The 27,956-nt window shown below is 40.7% G+C and overlaps 1 protein-coding gene across 1 annotated transcript; it reads left to right on the top strand.

The window, feature by feature from the left end:
- Window positions 1-46: 46 nt before the first annotated feature.
- eif3ea (eukaryotic translation initiation factor 3, subunit E, a) lies at window positions 47-27,949 on the top strand. The gene is made up of 13 exons (XM_006794847.1): window positions 47-169; window positions 1,256-1,373; window positions 1,564-1,681; window positions 4,452-4,494; window positions 5,827-5,931; window positions 11,208-11,333; window positions 11,698-11,822; window positions 14,870-14,996; window positions 15,593-15,694; window positions 19,657-19,766; window positions 25,954-26,056; window positions 26,526-26,660; window positions 27,793-27,949. The coding sequence occupies exons 1-13, from the start codon at window positions 80-82 to the stop codon at window positions 27,826-27,828; spliced, it is 1,338 nt and encodes a 445-aa protein (XP_006794910.1). The 5' UTR covers window positions 47-79; the 3' UTR covers window positions 27,829-27,949.
- Window positions 27,950-27,956: the final 7 nt, after the last annotated feature.

The raw sequence follows: 27,956 nt of genomic DNA, 5'->3' as shown, positions 1-27,956 counted from the left end.
AGTGAGGATATCGCTGATTGGTTAGTTTCTCAGTAAGCATCTGCGTCATTCTACTACTTCCCTTTCCCCCGGAGCAAACATGGCGGAGTACGACCTCACTACCAAAATTGCCCACTTTTTAGACCGACATCTCGTTTTTCCTCTGCTGGAATTCCTGTCTGTCAAAGAGGTACGAAGTAGATGAAAACTTTAACATTTCGGTACATTTTTTTTGGTGTTTTAACAAGCAGATGACGGTGTTTAAGCTGCTGTAAAAACCCATGTACTCCACGAGCCACATTGTTTGCCGCTTTGTAAAGAAACGATATTTAACCGGAAGTGTGAAATGTAGGAACGACATTCAAAATAAAATAAATAAAGTTAAAGTTACCGTTTGAACAAAGCCTGTAAACGTCGAGGATTTTTTTTTAAAAAAGAGAAGATCAACGTTTAACGTAAATATTTATGTATATGGCTGAAGAAAAACGTATAACACGAGATTTTATGAGCTATAGTGTTACACTTAAGAATTCAATTTGTTCCATATTTGAAAGACCCGAGTCGGAAGTTGCGCATTTGATTGTGATTCACTTTACACTGGTAAAACCAAGATTTTTTGAAGTTTTAAATGCAAGTTTTAAGTTTAGCTAAGTGTATGAGTCCACGTTTTCTAAACTCGAAGCAGCTGTTTTTACAGAGTTGTTTGGCGGTGGTACCAGACTTGTCCTTACTCGGTTCAGTGATATTGCCGTGTGAATGTGCCGGGCGATGAAACATACTGTAGTCCTCTTTCTCTCCGGTAAAGCTAAACCCCAAAACCTGAAAAAATTCATGCCCAGTGCTGAGATAGTCATTTAGTTTGGACGTTTTGGTACACTTAATACAACGTTTGTGGCCAGCAGATTGATGCAGAAAGCTAATAAGACGTGCAAGTTTTTTCCGGTCGTCTGAAACTATTTATCTACGGAAAATAGCATGTTAGATGTTATTGGTTTAACTATTGCCGCTTTTAGTTGAATCGGCTATAGCCGAAAAAGAGAGTGCGCTGTTACAAATACAAAATAATTGTCAGCTTTTGAAGTAAGCATCATGGCTTCTGTAGTGTTAATGTATTGCCCGACGTTATGGAGGAGATGTGCTAAATTTATTCAGTACATTGTGCTTTATAATAATTTTTTAAAAATCAGTCTTTGTAACTTTGAATCTCAGGGTTTGAATTAATGTACAAAACACTCTGTCCTCTGTTCTGTTTCCTATTATTTGACATGTTTTTTAGATCTACAATGAGCAGGAATTACTTCGTGGAAAATTGGACCTCCTCAGTGATACAAACATGGTGGACTTTGCTATGGATGTGTACAGAAGCCTGTTTGCTGACAAGGAAATTCCCCATAGTAAGTGGTGGTGCTGCTCAGTGTCTTATCCCGGTTTCTCCAGAGCTGAAACATACACTACTCTACACACGTCATTCAAAATTGATTTATCAGTAAACTTGGTTTTACAGCCATTTTTAGTACTGGTGTATTGATTGCTAGTTTATAGTGTTGCTGCATCTAATGACTTTCTTTCTCTTTCCCATGTCAGCGCTGAAGGAGAAGAGGACAGAGGTTGTGGCCCAGCTAAAGCAGCTGCAGTCAGAGACCGAACCCATCGTGAAGATGTTTGAAGACCCTGAGACAACAAGGCAGATGCAGTCAACCAGGTAGAATCTGTTATTTCCTACTCTAAACATATCATTCAGCTCTATTTAATTAGTGTCCCAAAACAGATTTTATGCCAAACATGAGGAGTTTGTAAAATTTACTGGCTCTTGGGTTAGTAAAACTGGCACAGCAGCATAGCTAATGGATTTTATGAAGTCCAAGGAGCCGCACATTGAATGAAAAATGTACTTAGCCTTCTCAGGAAGACACAAGTTAAAAAAAAAAAAAAGGCAGATGGATAATGTTATGATTAACTTTATCGGGACTGTTTTGTGGTATTTCAATTAAAACAGTTATATCCAGCTTTATCTGTTCATTTGTTTCTTGGCAAGAGTGTGTAGGGTTTATCAAGATCATTTTCTAGTTTAATCTCTTTTTGGTTTGTGCTTTGGCTGCACTTATTTGTTTATTTAAGCCACATACTTGTAGAAACTGTTGTGTGAGATTCAAAGCCTGATAGTAGCAACTGTGTATTAGCGCTTGTCTTTTTATTGTTCGTTTGCTGTCAGCACAAAGTAAGGAGGAAAGTTTCTGTCTTATGTTTTACATCATTCTTTTCTTGGTTTATAAAACAATAGGAAACTCACTGGGGGTTAGTTGTCTTTAATTAAAAAGGACAGTTTTATCCCACGATTCTGGACTAAATTCTGCTTAATGCAGTTGCTTGTTTTTAACGTTATGCCTCGTTTATAGGATCACCTGGTGCTGGAAATAAAAAATAAGTTGTCCTTTGTCTTTTAGGTTAAATGGTTTAACAGAAGATTGACATCAAATAGTTTCCCCAAGTGTGTTAGATTAAAACTCTCATCCTATAGTTTGTATTGAAGTTACCACTTACCAAGCTTTTTTTGGACTTCTTCTGAAGCCGTTATCCAAACTCAGCCGTCATAGTAAATCATGTTTTACCATATCTATAAACAATCTGTCATTATTGGATACACTCTGTGGAATATAATCACCATTAGGATGACCAGTGATTTATGTTCTCATTTGTTTGGAGTTGTTAAAGCACTGAAAACCACTTTGGGGTTTTTGAGTAGACAAGCTACTGATTGCCTGGTGGGGGGTTTGTGTGTGTGTGTGTGTGCTAACATCTCCTGACGGGTACAAAGCAACAGATTGGATCTTTTACATCATCAGTTTGTTAAACACTGTGTTAAACAGCCTAGGGTTTCAATGATTAAACCCTTGAGTGCCATGAAGTTGTAATGTTGTCAGTTTTACTCTTGATACTGGAGAAATAAATAAGACACATTTCCTGTTTAACTTTACTACATTAAATTTATCTAGAAAATTTTATCTTACCAATTTCTTTTCTAATTTACGTTAAGATTAAGACAGTTGTTTATGATGCATTTTCCATGTTCCCAATCCAGAAGAGAGATCTCTCTTTTGGAGCTTCTGTGTGAAGGGCAGGAGCAGCAGCACCGCCACCCAACAGACACACACAGCCTGCTCTTAGTGAGGATTGGGAAAGCTGTGGTTACACTTGAGTATAGTCACACTTGTTGCCACATATGCAACAAGTCTTTTGCATGTAAGACCACAAACATGAGCAATATGTGGAAAAATCTAGTAAGATCACATCACATGTAGTAGGAGAAATGGATCTGTCTATCCCCCCTACGTGGGTTGCATATAGAACCTACATACTTAATTAAGTAAATGATACAAGCATGGGTTACTAGTGTATAAAAGCAACCATCAGTCAGCTGTGGATGTGCTTTTAAATGCAATCTGAGCTGCTGTTCAGATGTCTACTTGTCAACACAGACTGTTTTGTTAGTGTGAAGTAGCCCACTGGACAGGGAGTAGGAGGATGTCTGCCTGGTACATGGTGATTATATAACTCTAATCACCAGCAAATTGAAATTGTTACTTTGCCTCTGTCCTCAACTCAGGTGTACTGTGTTTTCTATTTTTTTTATGCCGCACCAATTGACAGCAACAACAGTCTTTTCAAGAACCCTACAAGAAAACTGCTTGTCAGGAAATAAAGGTTAATAGAGGGTTAACTGATGGTATAACTGTCCTCAGCCTGATCAGCCCCAGCTACTGGCCAGTCGTCTTACCTGAGTAAATCTTTTCTGGCCTCAGGATATTTCTTATGTGGAACCTTATTAAGAAACTGTGTTTTGTGGCAAGAAATGCACATGCTAGTGGGTGTGTTAAGTGATCGCAATATGTGTTACTAGCGTGGACAGCGGGCTGACATTTCACAGTAGAGGGTGGATATAAAGGATCTTTAGCTTCAGAGCCTAAATCAAATTCATTTAACAAACATCACACTTGTGCCAGTAAATGCACACTCATTCATTCCCACTGTGAAAGCGAACTCAACCCAGGCACACACATAGTTTCTATGTGGTGTTCACATAAATAGATTTTAGGTCACAGGCAAAGTTGTAAAATGCATTCAGGAGAGAACAGTTAGGGGAAGCCAGTGCATTCCTTTATTTTGACAAACCCATAGAGACACAGAGGCTGTGCTGAGAAATCAGTATTCACTTTATTCACCAGACATCATTTGTTTGACATGGCTAACATAGATTTATGTTGGCCAAACCAAATGTAATAAACAGCCTATCACACCATTTTAAAAGTGAAATGGTCTTCATTTATATATGGTTCTTGATTTGGCCCAAAAGTGGAAAAATATACCTGAATGATGGTCTAAATGCCAGTTCCTTAGCCAAACGGCAACTCAAGTTAAATGGTCTCTAACTACAGGAACTGTCTTGCTTTCTTCTTTTTCTTTCTGTCTTCCAGAGATGGACGAATGCTCTTTGACTATTTGGCAGAGAAACATAACGTAAGTTGGCCTGATTTGCTGACATCTCACTTCTTCGCTGCATTTCCCATGGCTCTTGTGTGAACTCATGGTTGTTTTAGGGGCAAAGCGGGAGGGACAGGCCGAGCAGGGAAATGCAAAATGACTTCCCAAAACCCTTAACTCATTTTCGGGGTTTGTATGGCTTGCACAAATTCTGTGGACATTTACATTCTGTGGTGAATTGTCAAGAATAAACGGAGTAGCTCGGGACTCGTGGATAGAGCCGCAAGAATGCCGGAGGTTCTATATTTACCGTGATGTTTGGCTTCTTACCCTCCCCTCCATCGGTCCCCTCCTACTCCGGTATCCCGTTGACCTGCGTGCTGTCCTCAGTGTACCTCGACACAGCCCGAGCTCAGAGCCCCTCAGTATGCACTGGGAAAGGCTTGGGCGGCAAAAGGCACTCGCTTCCTGTCACGGTTGTACTGAATCTTCTTGAATGGCTTGACGTCAGCTCGCGCTGCTCTGAAATACTGGACAGGAAGGACATTTAAATATAGGAAGACATGTAGGCTTGAAATGATAGCCCCATATATAATATATAGTTCATATGACCACATCTTGGAAGGCGTTTTGTTTTGTTTTGTTTTGCTTTTTTTTAAGTTAAATATTCCCTTCCTTTTCATTGGGAAAAAATGACTTAGCAGTGTGCCACCACAGCAGGGAATTATTCAAATGCAACAAATAAATATGGAATATTGGGTGGTTTAAAACTTGACATTGCTATTTTGTTCCTGATCGGTAAGCTCACATCATGATTCTAATAGCATGAAATGCGGCCATTTTTAAAACCTGAGATACATGAAAGTTGTCTTTGAGTACATTCCTGTGACACACTGCTTGTGGCAGTAGTGAAACTGGGGCCTCGCCTACGGGCTCTCCTAACTTGTGTCATTTTAACCCAAGCCACAATGTTTTCTCAGTTGAACCAAATCGTTTTAGAGGCTAAGTTGAACCAAACAACTAGAGAAAGTAAAAGAGAACAAGTGGTGAAAATGCTAACGAGTGAGTGAAACAGGACACCATCACCACATCACCTGTTTACTTATATGATCAAAAGCTTTATAAACATAATTTACAACTGTATAATGCCTGTACAAATAATGTTCTGTAAAAAATTATCATATAATTTTGATAATCGGTCAACATTTCAATGATTTCATTTTTTTTTTTACAGTAGAAAAGGTCTCAATACATACCAATGTCCCCTTTAGAAATGGTATTTCTAAAGTTTTAGTCTTACCATTTCACGTTGTCAGCAATTCACATTGTCTCTGTAACATTTGTGTTTATGCTGCATTTCTCTTGCAGTTTCGTCAGGAATATTTAGACACCCTGTACAGGTATGCCAAGTTCCAGTACGAGTGTGGAAACTACTCTGGTGCTGCAGAGTACCTCTACTTCTTCCGTGTCTTGGTAAGCTTTCAGCTTTGGTCGCACACATTCAACACATTTACAATCTATTGAACATGAATGGTGGCATTTGCTGATAACCGGTACCCCTTCACTTAACAGAGTGCCAGTACTATTTTTCTATCCTCATTTATATACTAGCTTAAGGCGTTCGTCTGATATATTAAAATTGAACGTCACATTAGGTTTGCCAGATAGCTTTAATTCCTCCATATGCCAGTGCTTGCATAGCAGAGGAAAAGAACACTTAGAAGTAATTGAATGTGAAAAGCTTACGTCATTGCCTGTTCAATTCCCTGCACGTCTTCTGTATTAGGAGGAGACTGCTGCTCTAGGACTTGAGTAGGATCTTTTACTGGGCCAAGTGATCAGTGGCGGACTGCATAATCTGTCTGTAGTCTTCTCACGGGGCGGGACTCAGTAGACAGCTTATTGATTTGAGTGCTGTGGCCAGAGAGTCGCTAGTCACGACTTCTGAGCTTATGTACTTAGTTATGCAAGGCATCTCCCAGTTACCATTAAGAGGGTTTCATGCAATTTGCAAGGTGTTTCTAAGAGGGTGGGTGATTATCATGGGGGATGAAAATTAACTGTAAGTAATTAATAGCTGTCTTCATCATACAGCTATCTTTCTTTTCTGAATTTGGAGTGATGAGCTGGAGGACAAAGCCAAAGTTTTATTAAGTAGTTTTCAAGATGTTTCAAAGTCCAGTGATTGTCTCGCAGAGAAAGATAATTACTGTTCACCGAGACCACTGCCAGTATTCTTGTTTATGCACATGCACACTCTATATGTTCTCTATAATGGAGCCTGACTGACATATTTGTGAGGCTGATGTACTGGCCGATATTAGCTGTTTTTCCAATGTAGTGTTATCAGTATTTAAAACGGCTAACGGCTTTTTTTTTTAAATGCCCAGGAGGATATATTAGTATCACTCTTGTTTCTTTAAAAAAAAAAGAAAAAGAAAGCAAGCTCGTATCGGGTGGCCTCTACTTTACAAACACAAAGACATATTGTGTATAGAATCAGAAAATGAGAGTGGACTCACCTGGATGCATTAAAAAAATCACAATTGCCAAGTTTTGGCAAGTGCAACGATCAGTGGTCGTGGTGTTTTTGTGACACGTAGGGGACTCTCCAAGCTTGTACAATTTGTTGACTAAAGTCATTTGGAATAAATCAAAATGCCCTGCAGAAATCAAACTCTATTGTTACTCCTTGTGTGTAATCTTAGATCAAGTGTTTGTGAGTTAAATTCGGAGCTGAATGTCCTATAATGAGCGATGGAAGCAGCCTGCATAGTTGGTGGTTTCAAAGTGTCACTCACTTGTCCTCTAGCTTTGTTGTTCTTTTGTTTCAGCATTTAGCTGTTTGGTAAAGCAAGGACCTGTGCTAAAGCAGGCCAGGCAGAATAATATCAACATTTTGTCTGTTTATTAGAGTGAAAAATATTAAGACCATTTTTGGTTGTTTCTGTCCTCATTAGCATTTGATACGGCACTGCATCCTGTCTTTTGGATGTCAATGACTCTGCCTAGTCATTAGGGCCACAAGCGATTATTTTGATAGTCGACTAGTCACCGATTATTTTTGCGATTAGTCGACTAATCAGATCATGCACCCATTGGACGTAAAACATACAGCTTATTGCACCAGCATGCATCTGCTCTTCTATAACTATCATTAGCTTACAGCTTTAAGTGTTTAAGGTATGTGCTAACTAAAAATAAAGACAAGATGATAGTTTATTAAATTTTAATGACATTTGCAGATTGTTTCGTTGGAGTTTAATAAACTCAGCCGTCTGCTCCTTGCTATCTAAAATATAACAGGACACCAGAGCATATTCTCGAGCCTCTTACACTTCTGATAATCAGTTGTCTGCTTGATGTTTATTCAGCTGTGTAAAAACGATAACTTTAATTTCAGCCAAACCGATTTACTCAGGAACAAATAAAACACTAAAAAAAATCCAAACAATATAATTTTTAAGCTAGTGGGTAACAGAAAACGTCTCCGAAAACGTCTGAGCACTTTTGAAAATATGTGGTGTCTTGATAAACTGAGCAGTTTACACAGCTACATTCTCGCCTGAAAATATGTTAAACGTTTGTTTTGTGACCCAGAAAGATTAATAACAGTAAGATTAAAACTAACTAGCTGCCGCCATTGTTGGAAACTGAGCAGGGTCGCGCTATGAATTCTTGAATTCTGGGATAGGTTGGGCCACGAAGCGTACACCCGACCCATCCTTCAAATCTGGGGAAATGAAGGCCACATTTGTCGGAGTCTTGGAATTTGGACAGTCTTCGTTGTGTCGCTGTAATGTAATTGGCCTACAAATGCAGGCACAGGAGGATGCGCTTCCTGAATTCGGACACAGCTACGATACCAGACACGGCTTCTTCTTCTTCGGGGTTTAACGGCAGCTGGCATCCTTGTACATGCAGTGCTGCCATCTTCTGTTTCAGTCTGTTATTACACTCTTAAATCCTACTACTTATTCCTGCGTCTTTTGGGATCTTACAAAGCTTCAAATGACACGTCGACTATTACATTCGTCGACTAATCGTGGCAGTCCTACTAGTCATGCGCGTCTCTGCTCCCCTCCTGAAAATCTTGGCAATGATTGACCTTCTTCTCTACAAACAACTCTTTTAGCCCAAAGCAGATGGGTATTTTACTGATGTGCTCAGATCTGTTAAGGGAAGAGACAAATCAATAGCGTGTAAGAAAAGTCTTCAAAAGCTTGCAAGGCGTATGACCCACTATCCCAACAACAGTTGTTTATGGCGTTGCAACTCAGTCTAAATAAACCAAAATTGCTCTAATTGAGGTATGCAAAGTCCAGCAGAGAAGGCTTTTTTCCCTTTTTTTTTTTTAACTCTCAAATTGTTAGTTTCCTCATTTCCAGCCTCTGTAACTGGATATCTGTTGCTTACTCTTGACAATGCGAGAGGCTTTTTAGAAAGGGGAATAGGTAGAAATGGGTTTCATTAGTGAGACTCTGTGCACTACTCCCTCTCCTCCTCCTGTCTTTTTTTGTGTTTTTGTGGACCTCCCATCCTCACAGGCCCCTTGTCTGCCCCCCCCTTCCGTATGGGAGAGGTGAGGTTCCATAAAGTCATTTAACGTGGGAAACCCAGTCAATTAAACGAAGGAAGCCAGCCTTGCAAAATCCATGCCTCAGGTCTTGTTACAGTGTGGCCTAGCCCGAAAAGAGCAACTTATTCATATCATCACTTAATGCAGGGATTGAATGTTAAGAATAAAGATTGAGTATCCCGACGGATCCCCAGCACAGTAAATTTATTGTTGCTGGTCAGTCAGCGAAAATGTGCCCATTTCACAAACCAATGGAAACTTAAGGTAACTGCTGGAAAAACCCAGGTATTGAAACTTTTCTAGCGTGGCGACTAGTGAAAAGCCAGACTGTGTGTGTGTAGAAAGCTGCCATAATGACCTGGAGGTCAGCCAAACGTAGCAGGCAGGGACTTCCAAGAGAGAAAAAATAGCAAACAAAACAAAACACTAGAACAGATGAAACGCTGACCTTTATATCGGCAGCATAGCCAGTTTCTTCTCAGAGCTACAATGCTGATCTTTCTTGTGACTTCTGCAAACCCCCCTTCAAAAAAATCATTCATTATAGACCAGAGACGTGCTCTGTGATCAAAGAGCGCTGCTCCGACTGGTTGGATGCACACAGCATCTTACTGTTTTCTCCTTTGGGGGAATACCACAAGAGATTTTCCAAATATTTTCCCTTTACCTGCCATCATCTCATATTATAACAGCTTGATGAAATGTTAACAGACTGTAGCTGTTTTTTGCTAAGCGAGAAATCCCTTTATAGCCAAATAATCACCAATTTCAGTTTCAGCGGAAACCTGTTCTCTTATTTTTCCTTCTTTTTTTTTTTTGTTTAAAGCGTTTCCTGCGTGTGTGCATCTGTCGTGTCTCACAGTCTACTACAGCAGCTGTCCGATGTTTTACAGGGGCGTTTGGTTAGCATCTAGGTTTCTCTGGACGCTCCACAGACACCCACCCCGACTTCCTGCTTGACTCATGTCAATGCGTCTGGTGTTTGGTGTTATCGTGGACTACTGTGGCGCACAGTTTCCCATGAGCCCTAGGGTGTAGTCCAGTGGTCCACTACAGAGTGATTGCGTCGCAGAGGTTCAGAGGCATTCTCAACCTGCGTTTCATTACAGGATTCTTTTCTTTCTTTCTTTCTTTCTTTTTTTTGTTTGTTTGTTTTAGCTGGGTTCTGGGAATCAGAAACTGTAGCCTGCAACACGTTTGAGAGTAATTATCCTCTCAAAGATGTGTCTTGTTAGCCTTGGTTCATATTTCAGCCTAATTACCTTGTGATTAAGACAGAGTTGTCCAGATTTATTGAAGGTGATGAGTGGCACTTTTCATTTCTTGTATAAAGAGTAGCAATATTTTCAAGAAATACTAACAACTCCAATTTATTTTCTTGGATATTTTGAAGTTGGATCATTTAAATATTAATGAAGACTTATTTGATCACTCCTGTGCCGCTCTGTTGCACAGACTTGGGCAGTGTGATCTTGATTCAGCAACATCCTAACTACACAGCCATGCTAGCAAATAAAAAGTCATGACCTATGTGCCACATTCATTTAGAACAGTCTTTTATCTCCGATGTGTGCCCTAATTTTATCAATCTACGAGATATAATCTTTGGATTAGTTCTGATAGCAAACAAGTCAAAAGTAGCTCCTTGCAATAAATACAACTCAAATTTTAAACAATGTTTCATCTTGCTGAAGCGTTTTTAAACCTGAGGACCTTATTGGCATTACCCAGTCAAGTGAACTCTCCAACCAAATGCTATAATTCTGTAGGACTGTTCAGGAAATTTCAGTGACACATTCTTCAAATATGTCTTACTTAATGTGGCAATTTACCCAAAAGTGCTTTGAATGTGGTTCTATTAAAAAGTCTTTCATAATTCATTTCTCTTGTCTGTCAAGCTCCATTCCCCTGCCATGACATAATTTAATTGGTTTGAAGGGTATAAATGAGAAAAGTTACTGTATCATACAACACTGCTACTGAAGCCAAGCAAACGGTGACAAGCCCTGGCTTGCTGCGTATGGATGCAGATGTTGCCGCTTGGTCTGCCAGCCCGTATGAGAACAGCCTTAATTAGTATTTGGTCTGTCAAGTAATGTGGAAAAACACTTGTTTTGCAGGTGGGACTGTGTCATCAGTTTAACAAATGTATCATGTTGTCTGTTTCAAGGTCCCATCTACTGACAGGAATGCCCTGAACTCGCTGTGGGGCAAACTGGCCTCTGAGATCCTGATGCAGAACTGGGAGGCAGCCATGGAGGATCTCACCCGCCTGAGAGAGACTATCGATAACAACGTAAATGCCCCACTTCTCAGAATTTGATACCACATTTAGATTCCCTTACATAGACTCCCGTATTGACATTTCACTTGCAGTACAGCTCTGCTGTGGCGTTTTATTTCTTGCCACACACACTCATCTGACTGCTTAAGAACTTGGATTTGTGTGTTAAGTCGTTATCGGTGTTTCTTTGGAAGCCGAGGTGATTTCTTTGTTTTGAAGATGAGAAGAGCTTTAATATAACTGTCTTGAAACATATTTGTGATATAAAATTACTTTCTTTTTTTTTTCTTTGCCTTTTGATGGCCTCTTTTGGACCTTCTTTCGTGTCTTTCTTCGTACTCGACTGGGTTTCTGCCTTGGCCTTGGCTGTGTCCAGACCGTCAGCTCCCCTCTCCAGTCTCTTCAACAAAGGACGTGGCTCATTCACTGGTCTTTGTTTGTCTTCTTCAACCACCCCAAGGGCAGGGACAATATCATTGAGCTCTTTCTGTATCAGCCACAGTAAGTACCATTTTTATTATATTTTTTTTCAGTCTTTCGACTTCAATCATTCTTTTAGACAGGAATTTGAAAACTGTTGAAACAATCCCAGGAAGTAGTTGAAAAGATCAGATACATTTCCCCTGAACAATGTCTAAAAGAAGAAAGGCAGAGTTTTGCAGTGTGGTTGAGACTCTGCCCTGTTGGCTGTTTTAAACTACACTCAAAATGGCATTTTGTGGTTTAGCATTACAAATGCAAATGAAAATGAGATAATGTCTCGAAATCTTTTTTTTTTCTTCGCATTTTGAGAATGGCCGTGACTGAAAAATTATATGCTGTGGTTACAGTGTTATATGTTGACCCTCTAACGTGTTATCTGACTTGTATATATCAAAATGCTTCATAAAACATTTTACACGCTGAACTTGATTTAGAGGGAAACTGTTTTCTGTCATGACACGTTTTTTTTGGTGGTGGGCTTCCTCATGAAACACTGCTGGTTTTTTCAAAGTGGTTTCTGAAGTGTGTTTTTCGTGTGGTCTGTTTACTCTCCAAGTCGAGAACCAGGCCATATGTATCGCAGATCGGAAACTTTATACACTGTGTTAAAATTTGCACACCACCTATTTTGATGTCTTAGCTCCCTCCCCTGTTCTGATTGCAGGCTTGTATAATTGTACAGATGATTGGGCTCCACAGACAGTATGACAGGCGACCACAACACAGCACACTCGAATGTCTGGTTCCCTGAATTTTACTCAGTTTTTAATTTTATTGTGGATGATTAAGGAGGCCTGCCCAATAATTACTCATGAAAAGCTCACCCAGCCATCTGTTTGGACAAACTGAGGTAGATTTGTGTGCTTTGCAGTTTCACAGTCTTGAAACCTCATGTTTTCCCCGCTGAGGCTTGGCTTGGCTCTTGTTTCCCATCTCTTGACCAGTACTTCCTTTGGCTGAAGTTGGTGACCAGTGGTTGGCCTTCAGCTTCACATTTGACCTCCCTTACCCCTGCAGTCAGCAAATGTTGGTCCAAAGCCTTGTTTGTGTACTATTGACAGAGTGCGCAGACCTCAGGGGAAATAATATCCAGTAACAAAGTATAAGAAGGTGCAAAATAGTCAAACACTACTGCAGTAGGACAGCCTGTGTTACTTGATTGTTGAAATCCCTCCTTGGGTTGTTTGACATGACTTTCTTTTTCCTACAAGCTGTAAAATGGGACCTGTTCCTGTGTTCTCACACAGACTCCTTAAATAGAGGAAACCTGAACTCATAGTTGATTTCTTGGCTGCATGCCTCAGTAGCATCTTCAGTAAACCAGTGCAGTGATGCTTGTTGCCTGAAAACTAAAAAAAAACAAAACACAAGTCTCCTAAGTGGGTTAGAGTGAATGCACCAAGAAGGCTATGGTACAGTGATTCATGCAAGATTGCTTGTTATTGGAGCCCCCAGGAGAATGAGGAGGTGTAAGTTAATCAGGAACACAGCAGGGAGCGTTGTGGTTTTTTCCCCCCCCTTCTTCTTCACGGGAGTCAAGCAACTACAAAGCAAGAAAGGGAGCTCTCCTAAAACCAGGCCAACAGTGGCTTTTTAAAGGTAGCCCACTGCCATTTTTAGACTGAACTTCACAAATGCCACAGGTTCCCGTGTCCCTTTAATTGATTTTGATAATTAAGCCTGGTTTAGAACCGCTTCTCTGAGTAACGTGTGCTCCTTTGGCCTTAGCTATGGGAGAACTGAAGGAACCTACCTGGGCTAAAAAATTAGGTGAATTCAGTTGGCTAAGTACCGTGGCTTTCGAAAGTCTGCTAACCGTTTACAAAAAAAATTAAACTGCACACTAAAGGACTGCAAACCCTTTTAAAGTCATGAAAAGGGCATTTTAATACTGGGTATTACAAAACTGTCAGAACACACAGTGAATTGCAACTTGGTGCATATTTTCTTGGATAGCCACAGACTGGGCAGAGTACACGATGACTCCAGTCCACTGTCAAAACTATTTATAAAGAGCATGCAAGCAGATCAGAACTCAGCCATGGAGTAATGAAAGAAGGTAAATCACAATTTACTTTTACACCATGTGAACACCAAAGGGCTTGCTGGTCCTTAACCTGAGGCAGTGACAGCAGCACAATGCACTATGGAAAGCTGACAAGCTGGCAGAAGTAGTGTGTTGCTTGGAGTAATGTTTTGGTGGGAAACCTTGCGTCCTGGAACGCATGTTAAGATTACTTTGACACATACCAACTACCTAAACATTGCTGAAGATGTTCACCTCTTCATGGCAGTGGTATTCACTGGTGGAAATGGCCTCTTCCAGCAGGATATTACATTCTGCCACAAAAAGTTTTCAACAATGGTTTTGGGAATATGACCATGTTGTCTTGGCAACCAAATTTCCCAGATCTCAATCTGTTTGAACGTGTGTGGGTTGTGTTGTTAAAAACAAGTCCACGTAGTTTCAACATTGCAACTCAAATTACTTAAAGGACCTGATCCCAGACTCCCTCAATACCACAAAGTGCTATCAGAGAGAAGTGTAGTTAAATGTCCACGTCTCTAATTTGGATTTGTTTTGATGTCACAAATACTAGGCAGTTGGTTTAAATATTGCGTCCAGTTGTTGTGCGTGCAGCATGTTTTTACACAAACAGTATCTCCACAGTTGGTGTGGGATTATAATGAGCCTGAAACAGTGTTGTCTCTCTCGTGTTCAGCCCTTAGCAAGTTGACCTGTGCTTGGAGCATCAGTCCCTCTTGGATTGAGTTTCAGCTACTGGGCAGGTCCCTGCTCACTGATCTGTATCTTCTTGCCAGAATTCCCCCCCCCCCGCCCCCCTAGGATGCTAATGAAAGAAATGGCTAAAACTTGAACCCAGGCTGACCCAATGAAGGTCCTGTTAGGACATTTATCTGTTTGGCTGAAAAGGATTTTCTCTGTTCAAAATGCCAGGAGCCTGATAAGAATCCCAAAATGTTATATTATGTGTCCTTGTAAAGATCACATCTATGCTTACGTTGGTCTTATAAGTGACTGCTTTCATCCTACCTCACTCCAGATACCTCAATGCTATCCAGACTATGTGCCCCCACATCTTGCGTTACCTAACTACAGCGGTCATTACAAACAAGGATGTCCGTAAACGTCGGCAAGTTCTGAAGGATTTGGTGAAGGTCATACAACAGGTAAAAAAAACACACAAGAAAATCTGTCACAGGGTGCACAGTTATTAGGTCATTACTTATTGGCCGTACTGGCTTTGAAGGGTGGGTAACTGATCATGTAATCAAATAGCATTGCTAACACTTCACTTTAAGCACAATGGGTATATATATATTATAGTTTGAGTCAAGCAAGAGAAGCCTTGAACTCTTGACGAATGGCGGTAAACTGATTAACTGTTGTGTGCCCATGCCTTATCTACCAATGACAGCAGCTGGTTCAGAGATCTAAGCACTGTTTTGATTGGCTGTTGGTAATGAATAAAAGATGTCCTCAGTACTGTCTGCTCTATAGCCTTATGTGAGTTAAGAAATTTAAAGCCCTTCAGAGTTCAGAGCATGGTTTCATTTATTTAGCAATTGTGCCCAGCAGGTGGTGGTTCTGACTACATTGTAAAACGCTTGAACTTCATATACAGATAGTGATTCACGTTTGCTATATTTGTTGTATTTATTTCTAAATAAACTATATAAACTACTTGCACCTTACTGTCGATGAGCCCTAACTTTCTATCTTAGACACACAAATATGTTTGTACCTGTGATTTTTATGTTCTCAGGAATCTTACACCTACAAAGATCCGATTACAGAGTTTGTGGAGTGTCTGTACGTGAACTTTGACTTTGACAGTGCTCAGAAGAAGCTCAGGGAATGTGAATCGGTGAGTACCCACTTCAGTCGTCTCACCAACTGTAAATTTGTAATTTTGCTCCCAAATTGAGAAGAAATGTTGTTTTGGTTTTTTTGTTCATCTGCGTGACAATATGGGGGTCTTCTGAGGACGTCTGATTTGTGGGTCAGACCCCTGAACTTTCACACAGAGCATCATAGTATTAATGGTTAGTAATCGTGTCATCTGTGTGTGACCTTCTGCACGTTCACACAGCGATTCTTTTCGCCACAGTTCTGCGTGGGTCCAGTGAGGCAGAGCAGTGATAGGCTGTGCCTTGTATCTCACTGTCTGATATGTAGAGGTCTCCTTGGACACTGTATGACTCAGGCTTCAGTCAGATTATGCTATGGCCTGTAATTGACCCATCAGCCTAGTCGTTAACAATAAAAGCTTTATAAGCACAAGTCTCCGCAGAGGCGTGCAGACACTCGGTTTAAGAGGGAAATCTGTCATAACACCACTGTTCAGAGCATTTATTTCAATTTCGGTTTGCAATGATGAAATATAACTTAATATGAAATATGAGTAGCTTACAGTAAAAGTCTTCTTTGTGTGTTGACTACAAAGCTTAACACACTGAACAGCATGATGATTTGAGAACTTGTCCTTGAACAAGATAAGATTTACAGCTCACTTTGCAGAAGAAACCCGCAAAGACATGATGCAAAATAAAAATAACATTCTGCCCTCTTTTTCCCAAAACCTATTCAAGGTCTGTGTTCAGTCTTTTCTAGAGAATAGTGCTAATTTAGTTCATGGTCTCCTTCATGTCATACACTCAATTTCAATAATTTGCAGTAGAAACACACACAACTTGGTCCAGAGTTAAAAGTAATCATATAGCTTATTGTTCATCTTCTTATATTACTGACTATATACAAAAGACTGGCTACAGCTGCCTTTGCTGGGACACCTGTCATGCAAAGAGGTCACACCAATGTCTGGGCTGGTGGAGTAACAAAAAAGTTAAAAAAAAAATAAAATAATCGCCCCTGTTTTTTTTTTTTTTGTTTTTTTTTTTTCCTTTTTCTTTTTTTCTGTTTTGTTTTTATTTTTTACAGGGGGAAACCCATCTATAGAGGCCAGCACCAGATTGTAAACATGCGTTTTAACGCTTTAAAATTGAGCGTTTTAACATGAAATTCTTTTGGGCACTTTCGCATTGTTTACATTTTTTAGCTCTGGAGGTTGCTGCTTAGTGTGAGACGAGCAGAACAGAAGCTCACTCTTAAAAAAACGGCCCCACTCTACCACTAGAGATTTAAAAATGCCACAGGTTTTTATTTGAAAGCGTTATTAGACTGGTTGAATAAGAAATATTGGCTCTTCTGACTCATTTTTCACTTTAAGGTCAATTTTATTTTATTTTGGGCACTGTGGTGCATAATTGAGTTATTTGGCTTAATTTGTATCTTCTGATCTCAAATATTGTCAGCAGTGTTCTTTTTCTTAAGGTTAATTCAAGATTTAGCGCAGTTTTTACATTTGAATTCTGTCAGGTTTGTGTGTGACAGACAAAATAATAGGTACATTGAAACTAGACAGTTGCCACAGTTTATCAAAGATTGTTGCATTAGTGACCTTTGTATATAAGATACATGGATACTCTAAAGGATATTCTGGACACATACTGTGGTAAGTAATCAAATTTAAAGACAGCAGGTGTCCTAACTGATTGTTTTGCTATGTACATATTGTTTATTTAGTAGAACTTAATCTCTTAGTTCATTCTCTGCATACACACTGCAATTTGGCTTTCCCAGATGACGTGCTAATTTGGAGGTGCAGAGGATTAAAAGACTAAACTTAGGGCTATTTGGCCCCCGTTTCATCTTTTGCCTCTTGCAGATAAATGAAAAACATGTGGCCTGATCAAATGGCTCTTTCTTAGGAGAAAATGTTTATAACTCATGTCAGTGGTATACTTAAGATTCTGTTTCATTTAGATTTATTCTCTTTTCTCTAATAGGGAGTCATCTGCCTCACCATATCGCTACTTTACAAATGAGGAATTTAAAACAAAATTAATTAGCCAAATTTGTTTTTATGTGGTTATGTACTTAAAAAAAAAAGTAACGTGGGGGAAAAAAAAACATTTTTCTGTAAGGTCTTCACAGGCTAAAATATGACACCGCCGTCCTTGTTAAACACTTGCACGCTGTTTTTAGGAGCTCTCTGGGTAGGTCCTGACCTCACCTCGTGGGGTTCTGTTTACAGACTCGACTGTGCTTGAAACAGATGCTCACTCCCAATTTCCTCTCAGAGCCCAAGTTATTCCAGGTGCTTTTAACACTAGCTTACCTGTCAGTCTTATCAGAGCATGTCCAGTAGGCACAAAAGGCTTCTATTAACCTTGTCCAATTCACAATGAGTTGGGTGGTTCCAAAGTGTTTAACAGCACCTCTAATGCATTACTGGGATGCTATGCAAACGTGTTTGTTCCCAAAATGGTCTTGTTTGAAGTCGGTGAGACATTTGTGCGGGGAAAGAAAAGTCACACACAAGAGAATAGTTTCATTGGTTAAAGGATCTCACAGACCATGGAGTGATTGAAGTAAACCACTACACACTGGGATTGTGTTTTGTGTTGATGAACATTTGTAGTGCCTCACATTTGATCCGCTGAGAACAGTGGCACCCATTTATTTGCTGATTGCCGTAATAGCAGGACATGCGTATTGTTTTCAGCTCTCCCAACTTCAGTTCACTGCAGCCGGTACAAAAGTATGAGCCAAGTGCTTTCAAATAGGGAGTTTAGCTTGGTTAGGCTGTACAAGTTGTTATTTGTTTCTTTCCCACTCCACCCAAATCTGGAATCGCTGTCAGATGTTAGATGCTTGCATGGCAAAAGAATGAAAAGTATAGGGCTACCTATAGTCCGGCCCTCAGATTGCACATAAATGGGCTCTTCGGGCCCCTTCCAGAATTTGTTTAAGCTTTGTGGTCTGAATCCCAGATGACAATAATTAGGGCACTTAGCTGTTCAAAGTTTATCAGCCTTAGATAAGCATTGTCATAGCTGAAAATGTGTGTTGCCTGATAGCGCCATGTAGTTGGGATTTATTCAAGCAGAACTTTGTGCAGATAGCAGCTTCTAGGCTTAAGAAAACAAAGAGCTGGTAATCCTTACAGAACTTTTGAAGATAGAGGTCTGTGATGTGAAATAGCTCTCACTGGTGCATTGGAATGCAGTAAGCACTGGGAAATGGGAGCATTTCATACAGTAGTACCTCTGGGACCATAGTTGGGACATGAACATTTATAGTAGATTAAATGGATGAATAGGCCATATGCAGCAGTAAGAAAGAGTCAAAATGAGGCTGCATTTGTTATTGTAACCGGCCACAGGTGATTTTTTTAAAATTTTATTTTACAGTACAGATGGCTGAAAAAAAAAATCAGTGTTATTTGTGAATGGAATTGAACTTGTGGTGTTGCAGATGCTGGATGACAGTAGCTGTGAAATTTGACAATCCTACAGAGAGGAGAGAGAGTTGACACTGAACCAACAGCCCAGATGACCGGTGATAAGTCGCTGACAGGGTGGTCATCTCTGTGGCTGCATCTGTTCTTACTGAATGGTGTAATGTGGTGGTTGTAGAATCTGAAGATTTGTGGATGTTTTTGAAGTGTATTACTTAGAGAGGGAACTTTATTCTGAAACAAAAATGCAGACAGTGTAGTTCTTCCTACCCCATTTACTACAGCAAAAACCAAGTTGGAATTGGGCTTAAGTGAACTGAATTCTTTTCCCCCTTATTACATAGGACATTAAATAAAAGAGGCAAATAAATTGAAACCTGTAAAGCAGCACTCATGACTTTCCACTCTGTCTGGTCCAAACTCAGAGCTGTGTGTATTTTAGGCCAGTGTCCTAGATTGATAGAAATAAGCATTGCTTTAATACCTGTTGTACAGTGCTCTAACATGAACTTCTTTCCGTCTCTTAGGTTCTTGTGAATGACTTCTTCCTGGTTGCTTGCCTGGAGGACTTCATCGAGAACGCACGCCTCTTCATCTTTGAGACCTTCTGCAGAATTCACCAGTGCATTAGCATCAGGTTAGTAACACACATTGCTCAATAGTTGTCTGTTGTATTGGATGTGTATTCCCCAACTAGTTGGCAAGTAATTCCTGGAAGTTGCTGGCAGTTGCTACATGAAGTGGGTTGCAAAGAGGGTGTTGAACCAAAAACCACTTCTGGCCGGTTTGAAAGCTGTGAATGGCTGTGTGCTGCTACGTAGAATATGTTTGACAGGAAAACTGACTGACATCATTAATGATTAACAGGAAATACCGTTTAATATCGCTACACTTCAAGATGCAGGAAGTAAGAACAGCTGCTTTGCGATTAATGGAATTTTCCTGAAATGAGTGTTTATTGGCCTCTCCGTGCACAGCCATGCTAACCCCACACATCTTGGGGATAAGTATTATCGGGTTTAACTGCTTCCAGGTCTCTACAGGTTGCTGTGCTTACTAAACTTTTAAGACCACCTGTCAAGGCCAGTTCACTACAAGTTGTCTTCCAGTAAGAGGTCAGGGTTTGGATTGCTTTAGATGTTCCCAGCTGCTCCAGTACACATAAACATTTCAACTCTCTTTGGCTGGGTAAATGGAGGTCAGGGGGTTCTGTAGGTCTTAATTTGACTATTAGCTTGAAATTCAATTTAGTTACATTAAAATAAAATTGACCTTGGATCCATCCCCAAAACCAAGAAATTTAGTAAATGCTAATTATAGTGAGCATTAGTGGCGAGAAAGAAAAAAAGATTATAGTAATTGTTTGTAATTAAGAAAAATTATAGGATTTGGCATCAATTTGAGAGAGTTATAAAGATAAAGAAAATTCGGCCTTCCTAGCTATCACGCTTGTCTTTGTAATTGTTATCTCTGACGTTAGGAAGTGCATATGTTATTCTGTTGTTCATGCTGTTCCAGACTAATTTACAGTACACATTTTCCACTGCTTTCACACAGCAGTATGCCGTCCCTCAGGCCTATTGTGACTGCTAAAGATTTGAAGGAAAGGCTGCATTTCCAAGTATGGTTCACAAACATGTGATGCTCAGTGGAAAGAGGGAATGAATTACTTCTTCTGACACGAAAATGATTGCATTGACTGCTACATAGAGCTGTGGAAGTCTGTAGTCAAGGTTGAACTATGGAACATGATCAGGCCCTGTCGAAATCTCCAATTGCAGATTGTCTGGAATTGATTAGGAGTCCTGGTTCTTTTTGGCAGACTTAGTGCAATTGGATCCATTTACTTGTTAAGGACCACAAAAGGTTAGTGGTAACATTGAAAGAGGAAGTTGAACAGTAATTTTTCTACTTTTCACCTTTTTGTGTGTCCTCAACTCTCTTGTTTGTTGAGGTTTCTGAAGCAGGAACACAAACCAAGGGTCGTTTTAGGGATTTCCGTGTTTATTTTTGGTGGTGTTATGACGATGGACAGAACATGTCTATTTTTGACAGACAACCAAATTCCAAGTCATTAGTCCTCTACCCAGAAGCCCTCTGCACCCAAGCGTGGATTCAAATGAATTTGATGGCTGTTTTTAATGAGGACATTTTTACAGCTGTTGGCCATGATGGTTTCACAGATATTTAGCTTGCCTTTTGCCCACAGCTTGAGATACAAAAGTAGACCAGAGTTGGCTTATTTTAGTTATTTTATGCAAGAAATGCTTATGTAAAGTGTACTGTAGGCACTGAAAATGTGATTTAGCCCACACTTGCAATTCCCCCCCCACACACGTCTTTTTGTCTAGACTTTTCAGTGTCTCAAGAGTGCGTGCGTGTGAGTGTGTGTGTGTGTGTGCGTGCGTGTGCGTGCGTGTGTGTGTGTTTCCAATTTAGCTTTGCTTTCCTTGTTTGATTTACAGGCTTTATTTCCTTAGTCCTTCCATAAATGTTTCAGACCCTGCTGTGACCTCAAATGCACACTTGTCCTTTGACATTATGAGTAAATGCTTGAGACGTGGTCATTTGGGGAAGTTTTGTCCCCCCCCCCCCCCCCCCCCCCCCAACTTATGACTGGATTGTTTTGTACACAACAGTTCACTGGTATTTGGAAGGGGTGTCGTGTGTATTTGGAAGTAACACTGAAGAGCTTTCCACCTCACAAGTGAGTCATTAAAAAGACCACACAATCATTTCGGTTTCTCCGAAAAATCAATTTTACCCCAAGCCGAAAACGAGGTTGCTCCAAATGGCTTGGACTCTCCTAAACACTATCATATGTTAGTGTTTAACAATGCATTCATTTTAGGCCAGCCATGTTAAGAAGGGGTCTACTTTGGAGAAGAACCCCGACCCCCCCCAATCCTCCTCTCTCCCTTAACTGAATTAGACCCCAATGCCTGACCTCTCTGTTCAAGTGTGAGCTTGGTATTGAGACTCACAGGAGTCCCCTAGCCTGAAGTCGAAAGCTCAGGAGCCAGAGCGAGTAAGGGGTCGAAATGAAAGTGATCCTTCTCCCCAAAGGAACAGGATCATGGTTGTGTAAAATAAAACCAGGCGTGGAAGCTGCCTGTTCGGCTTTAAGGCCAAAAGATGTCAATAGTGTGGGTTGTTAACTCTGACCTGCGCACTGCATGCTCCCACATCTCTGTCCTTTTCTGTCTTTTTTTCCCCTTCCCCTCTGATCTTCCTTCTGTCTGAGATATAAGTAAGGCTAGCTGTTGAAGAACACAGTCACTGGAACATAAGATAAAGTTTCCCTGCTCTGATATACAAATGTGCTTCCTGGGAGCAAAACATTGCCAGACTTTATTTTATAAATTAGATTAGAGGGCTTTGACTCGTACAGGCCAAGGCCTTGGGCCTTTTGGGGCACTTTGCGTTCCTGTGTTATACTGCAAAGACAACAGCGAGAAGGGTTAAGGATTAGCTCAAGTCCCCAGCGAGGAAACCAGATCATGTTTGTTTTGATCACCATATCTGACCTGGACTTGACTGACATGCGTCCCGACTTTCCTGAATTGTCAAACAAAACACCCACAGTATTCCTGCGCAGCAATCACCTAATCACTGGGGTGAAATTAGAACCAGTTTCAAATTTACTTTTGAATTTGCGTTAGATTAATTGTTAAATAAATAGTTGAAGAATTGTTACTAATATCAGTCAGCTTGATAGAGTGCGATGTATAGTACCCTTCAAAGGTTTTAGGTGCTTCTGATGCCTACAGTTGTACCCCTTATACTCCAGTCTGCCTGCCTGATGTTACTGAATAAGTCATCCTGTACCACGTTAATGATCCTACATACAGAGTTATTAAGGACTGTCTTCAAGACTGCAACACATTGCCTCAGAGCATGAAATCGAAATCTTGAATTTCCGAAGTTGACAGTGTGAGCTGCAGCTACTCATCAGCGCATCATTTACTTTAAATTAACACTTGCTGATGTGAAATGTTGTGAGTGCGATCACCGACATGTGTTAACCATCAAACCTAAACTTGGGTCTTTAGACAGCCTACACACAAACTTGTGACGTTCCGGACAATGATCCATCAGAGCAATTTTGTTGTCATGGATCATTTTCCACAGGTTTGATGAGCTGAAGTGTAATCAGCTGTCCGGCAGAGCTAATGTTACAAGGTTTGTTGTTATGAGTGACAGCTTCATCAGTCTCCTCATATCCTTTCCCCTCCTCTGGGCTGCTGGGATACTCGTGAACTCCTCGCAACTGCCTTTTTTTCTGTCCTGTTATCCACCTTCTCAATCACTTCACTTGTGGTGTAAGTGTTGAGAGATGTGCACTGTCACTTGGAGACCAAACCCTATTTTTCTCATTATGCTGAGGTAATGCGTTTTATTTGTTGTTTATGCTTTTAATGCCTCATCCAGACACTGACATCATTTCACTTCCCTTCTTTATGTGGTTTTGCCACCATTTGACCAACATTCATGGGTTAGAAAGTGGTAGTCTTTTTTTTTTTAAAGTTTTTAAGCCTTGAGGTAAGACAGACATATCACAAATCCAAAATAAGATTACTTCCCACTAAAAGAATGTCTTAAATAAGCCTCTGAGAGCGACAGTTGAAATCTGTACTAGTGGTTGAATTTGTTTGCTGAGGCATGGCGTGAGAAGTGGTGTGGTCTGGGCAGATTCTTACTTATATTGAAGGGGTCTCGCGAAATGTGGTTAATTGACCAAGAAGTGATCATTAACAAAGTCAGTTGTTTTGTACAGGCCTTTTTAACCTGTGCTATTGCTTTTTTTGTTTTGTTTTTTTGCAGGAATACCGATTTTACGCATTTGTGCCAGCAGGATTTGTGCTTCTCAGGGGAGGGACTGGTTTCATGGTTTTGAGATGAGAGTTGCTGTAGTCATTCTGAGTAGTGCTCAAAGCGGCCGGGAATATTTATTGGGGCCCTGATATGAAATGTGGTAGGCGTGGAGGGTGGTGAGGGTCAGACAAGAGGAAAGAGGCAGGAAATGTAGGGGGAAGGGGGTATCGAGGGGGTCTAGTTATTTTGAAAGCCACAAGGGAAGTCAGCTGCAATGGGGAAAGCTTTGGATCAAAGAATGCCAGCCACCCTCATAACCCCCTCCTTGTGACACATCTACATCCAGCTCTATCAAAGAGCAGCCCGGTCTTCTACCTGGCTTTTACTTCAGGGGACATTTGCTGTTTGGAGTTGTCTGATGAGCTTTAGCAGCCAGGTGGACAAAGAGTGTTTCCTGGACAGGGCTACAAAAAAAGAAAGAGTTAAATAATTACAGAGGTTCACAACATGGGGTAGTACCCATTCTTCAAATTGAGTTGTTCATACAAGTCTGTAAATCAAGCTCCCATTAGTAGGGGACCATTAGAAGTGTTTGGGTGTGTTATATATTTTTTGCCTGAAGCGCAATGTGTTGGCCATTTATAAACTTTGTCAAATGGAAATAATAACCAGTCATTTGGCACCTAATGTGCAACATCAGTCATAACATAGAGTAGCATTAAATACGATTTACTGGGTGCTAGAACATATTTCATGCATGAATCAGCACACACAGCAGCTACATTTAATTGAAGTCAGGGTTTCCAGAAGCTAAATGTTACCTGAGAATTAACAGTAAAATTCAGTTGGGGTATTTTATTTATTTTATTTGAAGATGGCAGTTTTCAAAAATTAAGTATAGCTCCATGATTTAGTAGATTAGACTCACCCTTAGTGTAAGTAACTTGAAGTAACACTTTTCTGTATGAAATTGTCTGTGTCTCTGGCATAGTAGTTCTTGGCCTGCTCTTCTATACAGCATTGCTTCATTTCATTGAGTTTTGTGGGGAATCATTTATGCACATCTCTCTTAAAGTCCTCTCACAGCATTTCAATCAGGTTGAGATCTGGACTTTGACTCGGCGATTGCAGCGCCTTGATTCTTTTCTTTTTCAGCCATACTGTTGTAGATTTGCTGCAGTGCAGGAGATCGTTCTTTTGCTGCATGACCCCATACAGACCAAGCTTTAGCTGTTGGACAGATGGACTCACATTTGACTCTACAATACTTTTGTACTGTTGATGTTCAACTCCATGAGTCCCGTGACTCCGAAAATCAGCCCAAATCATCACTGCTCCACAACTGTGCTTGACAGTTGGCATGAGGTCTTGGTGCTGATATGCTGTGTTTGGTTTTTGCTAAAGGTGCCACTGTGCAAGCTGTGTGGACGAACTGTCCGAAGCATGTTGGTCCAGAAGTCTTGTGTGTTCTTCTTCTGTTTTCATAGAGGTGCTCACACTTGCTGAATCAAGTGTATTTGATCGGAAGCACCTGGCACCCTCTTAATTCCTATGGAAGCAGTAAATGTGTACTTACTGCTATATAAGTCTCCTTGGAATTCTGTGAAAATGTTCTTTTTCACGTGACTTTATATTAAAAGATATCCCTCTTTAAGTGTGAGATTTTATCAGCTGTTTTTAGACTTTGCTAGACTGTTGGTGGCTCAGCATAGTGCTTCAAGCTACCACAATTGAGACTCGTGCAGAAGTCGTGACAGTTCGATCTACATACATTGGTATTGAATGTGCTATTCCACACACGTACACTAATGTACAAGAACAGCTGATTTTTGCCGATATCCTGTCATTGGCTAAAAGTATTGGTCAAATTAAAATTCTAACTTGATTGCTGACCAAAGACACATCCTCTGGGAACTCTTTAATGTCTCTAGAACATTTAATATCAATGTTACTTTGAATTATTTCAACCGAACCAGGTTAGAGCTCACTGTCTCCTTTTTCCTCAACAGCATGCTGGCAGACAAACTGAACATGACTCCCGAGGAAGCCGAGAGATGGATCGTCAACCTCATCCGCAACGCCAGGCTGGATGCCAAGATAGACTCCAAACTGGTGAGACCCTCTGTCTTCTTCCTCAATCAGTCAGCTCTGTGCTTAAGTAATGAATCAAATCCTTTAAAACAAATCTCAGCAAATTGGGGGCTGTTTCAGAACCACTTCTGTGTAACCTCAGGAGGGAAAAGGAGCCCAACGCTATCCTCATTTTTAAAATTTTATTATTTTTTTTAAAAATGGAAGGGTAGCTATAAGGACATTGTAACCGCAGTATCTGAGCCTTGTTACATATCCTCTTATGAGGCTCTATGTTGATCCTACATGTTATGGCATACCCATCGCAACAGTTCTCTGTAATCAGTAAATCATAGCTTAGTCTACCAGAATGACATAGAATTATCTAGATGTGCCTACAGTAGAAACGAATAGGACCTATGTGATACTTCTGGTTGGTCATTGTAGAATAGCATGGCTGCGAGACTAAAAGTTATTGGCATTATTGTGAGGCTATTATCCATTCTTCTAGGGCCATGTGGTCATGGGGAACAACGCCATATCGCCTTACCAGCAGGTGATTGAGAAGACTAAGAGCCTCTCGTTCCGCAGCCAAATGCTGGCTATGAACATTGAGAAAAAGCAGGCCCAGAGCAACAGAAACGAGGTGAGTAATGCACAAAGTGTACATTAAAAAAAAATTCACACAAATCTCCACTCCCTGCTCGTCGCTGTAGGGGAAGCAAAACTCACTTAGCTGATCAGACTGAAGGTCAGCGTGCACTCAGGGTAGTTCAAAGCACCTCAAATGATCAGCTCAGAAGAACAAGGCTCAAGAATGTTGATGAACAACCATCAACAAAAGCTCTCTTTACACGGAATAAAGCCAGTAAGAGCAAGTTTAACAGAGCTAATGCTTTCATCCCTCCATTGCTCTTCAAAGGCCTAATGACAAGGTAGATTCCAAACAACCATAAAACGAGGCCCGAGCTCAGTGACTCAGCTCAGCAGCGTAAATAAGGTGGACCCTCACTCTGGCTTTGGTGAACATTAGTCAAAGTCTGGAGTTTTCTGCACTTAGGACCTGTTACAGATGTCTGGCTCGGGGTCCAGTCATCCCATTTAAGTCTGTTTTTGATGTTGACCTTGCACGTTATGGCGCTATGTAGGCAGTTCAAACATTGCAGCTATGCGCAATGCTAAAATGATGCTCCGAACTCCCTGAAAAGTTGACATCTGTCAGAGCGGATTGACGGGCAGCCCAACACGACCGAGACCAGGCAGTTACAGCATTCATGATAACAGTGCGCCCGTAGAGTATCTTTTGATGTACTCAATTAGCCTCCTCGCTATTGTTTGAATGTCTGCAGCGGGAGTGCAACCCTAAACTTATCCTATAAAAAAAAAGCACCCCCCCCCCCCCCCCCCCCCCCCCCCCCCCCCATTAAGGAGTTTTTGTAATTAGACCAAAAAAGAGAGGTTGCAAACAACTCACAGAGCACGATTGCATCCTGCTGTCCTTAAGGCTACAAATTACTTGCATATAGGGAACATTTACAGCCTACCATGTGGGCCAGCTGCTTAGGGTCCCTGTCAGCTCTCACAGCCACCCAGCACTCACCAACAGAACACACACATTACACACACCCGACAAGGGGAAAACGTCATCATATAACTGCTTGCACATGTATGTTACTTTTTTTACATTTCCCACAGTCAACAAGAAAGATTTGTTTTGATCGCTCACAGTGATGTGCAAATGGTCTAAATGTGATGTTTTCTTCACGCTTCTCTTGCAGACACCGAGCTGGGCAGGTCAGGAAAGCGGATTTTGATGGATCACCCGTGCCCTGTGGTGTTGCATCTTTTCCCCACACTTGTCCCTCAAAGAGCAGATTACTGTTTTGCACTTGGTTCAAGTCATCACCAATTCAATAAAAGTGACCAACAAAACCATTTTCAC

Source organism: Neolamprologus brichardi, chromosome 11 (assembly GCF_056152115.1).
Source record: "Neolamprologus brichardi isolate AB-2024 chromosome 11, ASM5615211v1, whole genome shotgun sequence".
NCBI lineage: Eukaryota > Metazoa > Chordata > Actinopteri > Cichliformes > Cichlidae > Neolamprologus > Neolamprologus brichardi.
Note: the sequence above shows the minus strand (reverse complement) of the source record. Positions and strands in the feature narration are given on the sequence as shown.

What these genes read in the sequence shown, in the direction of transcription:
- eif3ea (XM_006794847.1), top strand. Translation starts at nt 80, where the DNA reads ATGGCGGAGTACGACCTCACTACCAAAATTGCCCACTTTTTAGACCGA. An exon ending in CACCAGTGCATTAGCATCAG is followed by an intron (nt 19,767 to 25,953) that starts GTTAGTAACACA and finishes TTTCCTCAACAG; the next exon opens with CATGCTGGCAGACAAACTGA. An exon ending in CCCAGAGCAACAGAAACGAG is followed by an intron (nt 26,661 to 27,792) that starts GTGAGTAATGCA and finishes CTTCTCTTGCAG; the next exon opens with ACACCGAGCTGGGCAGGTCA.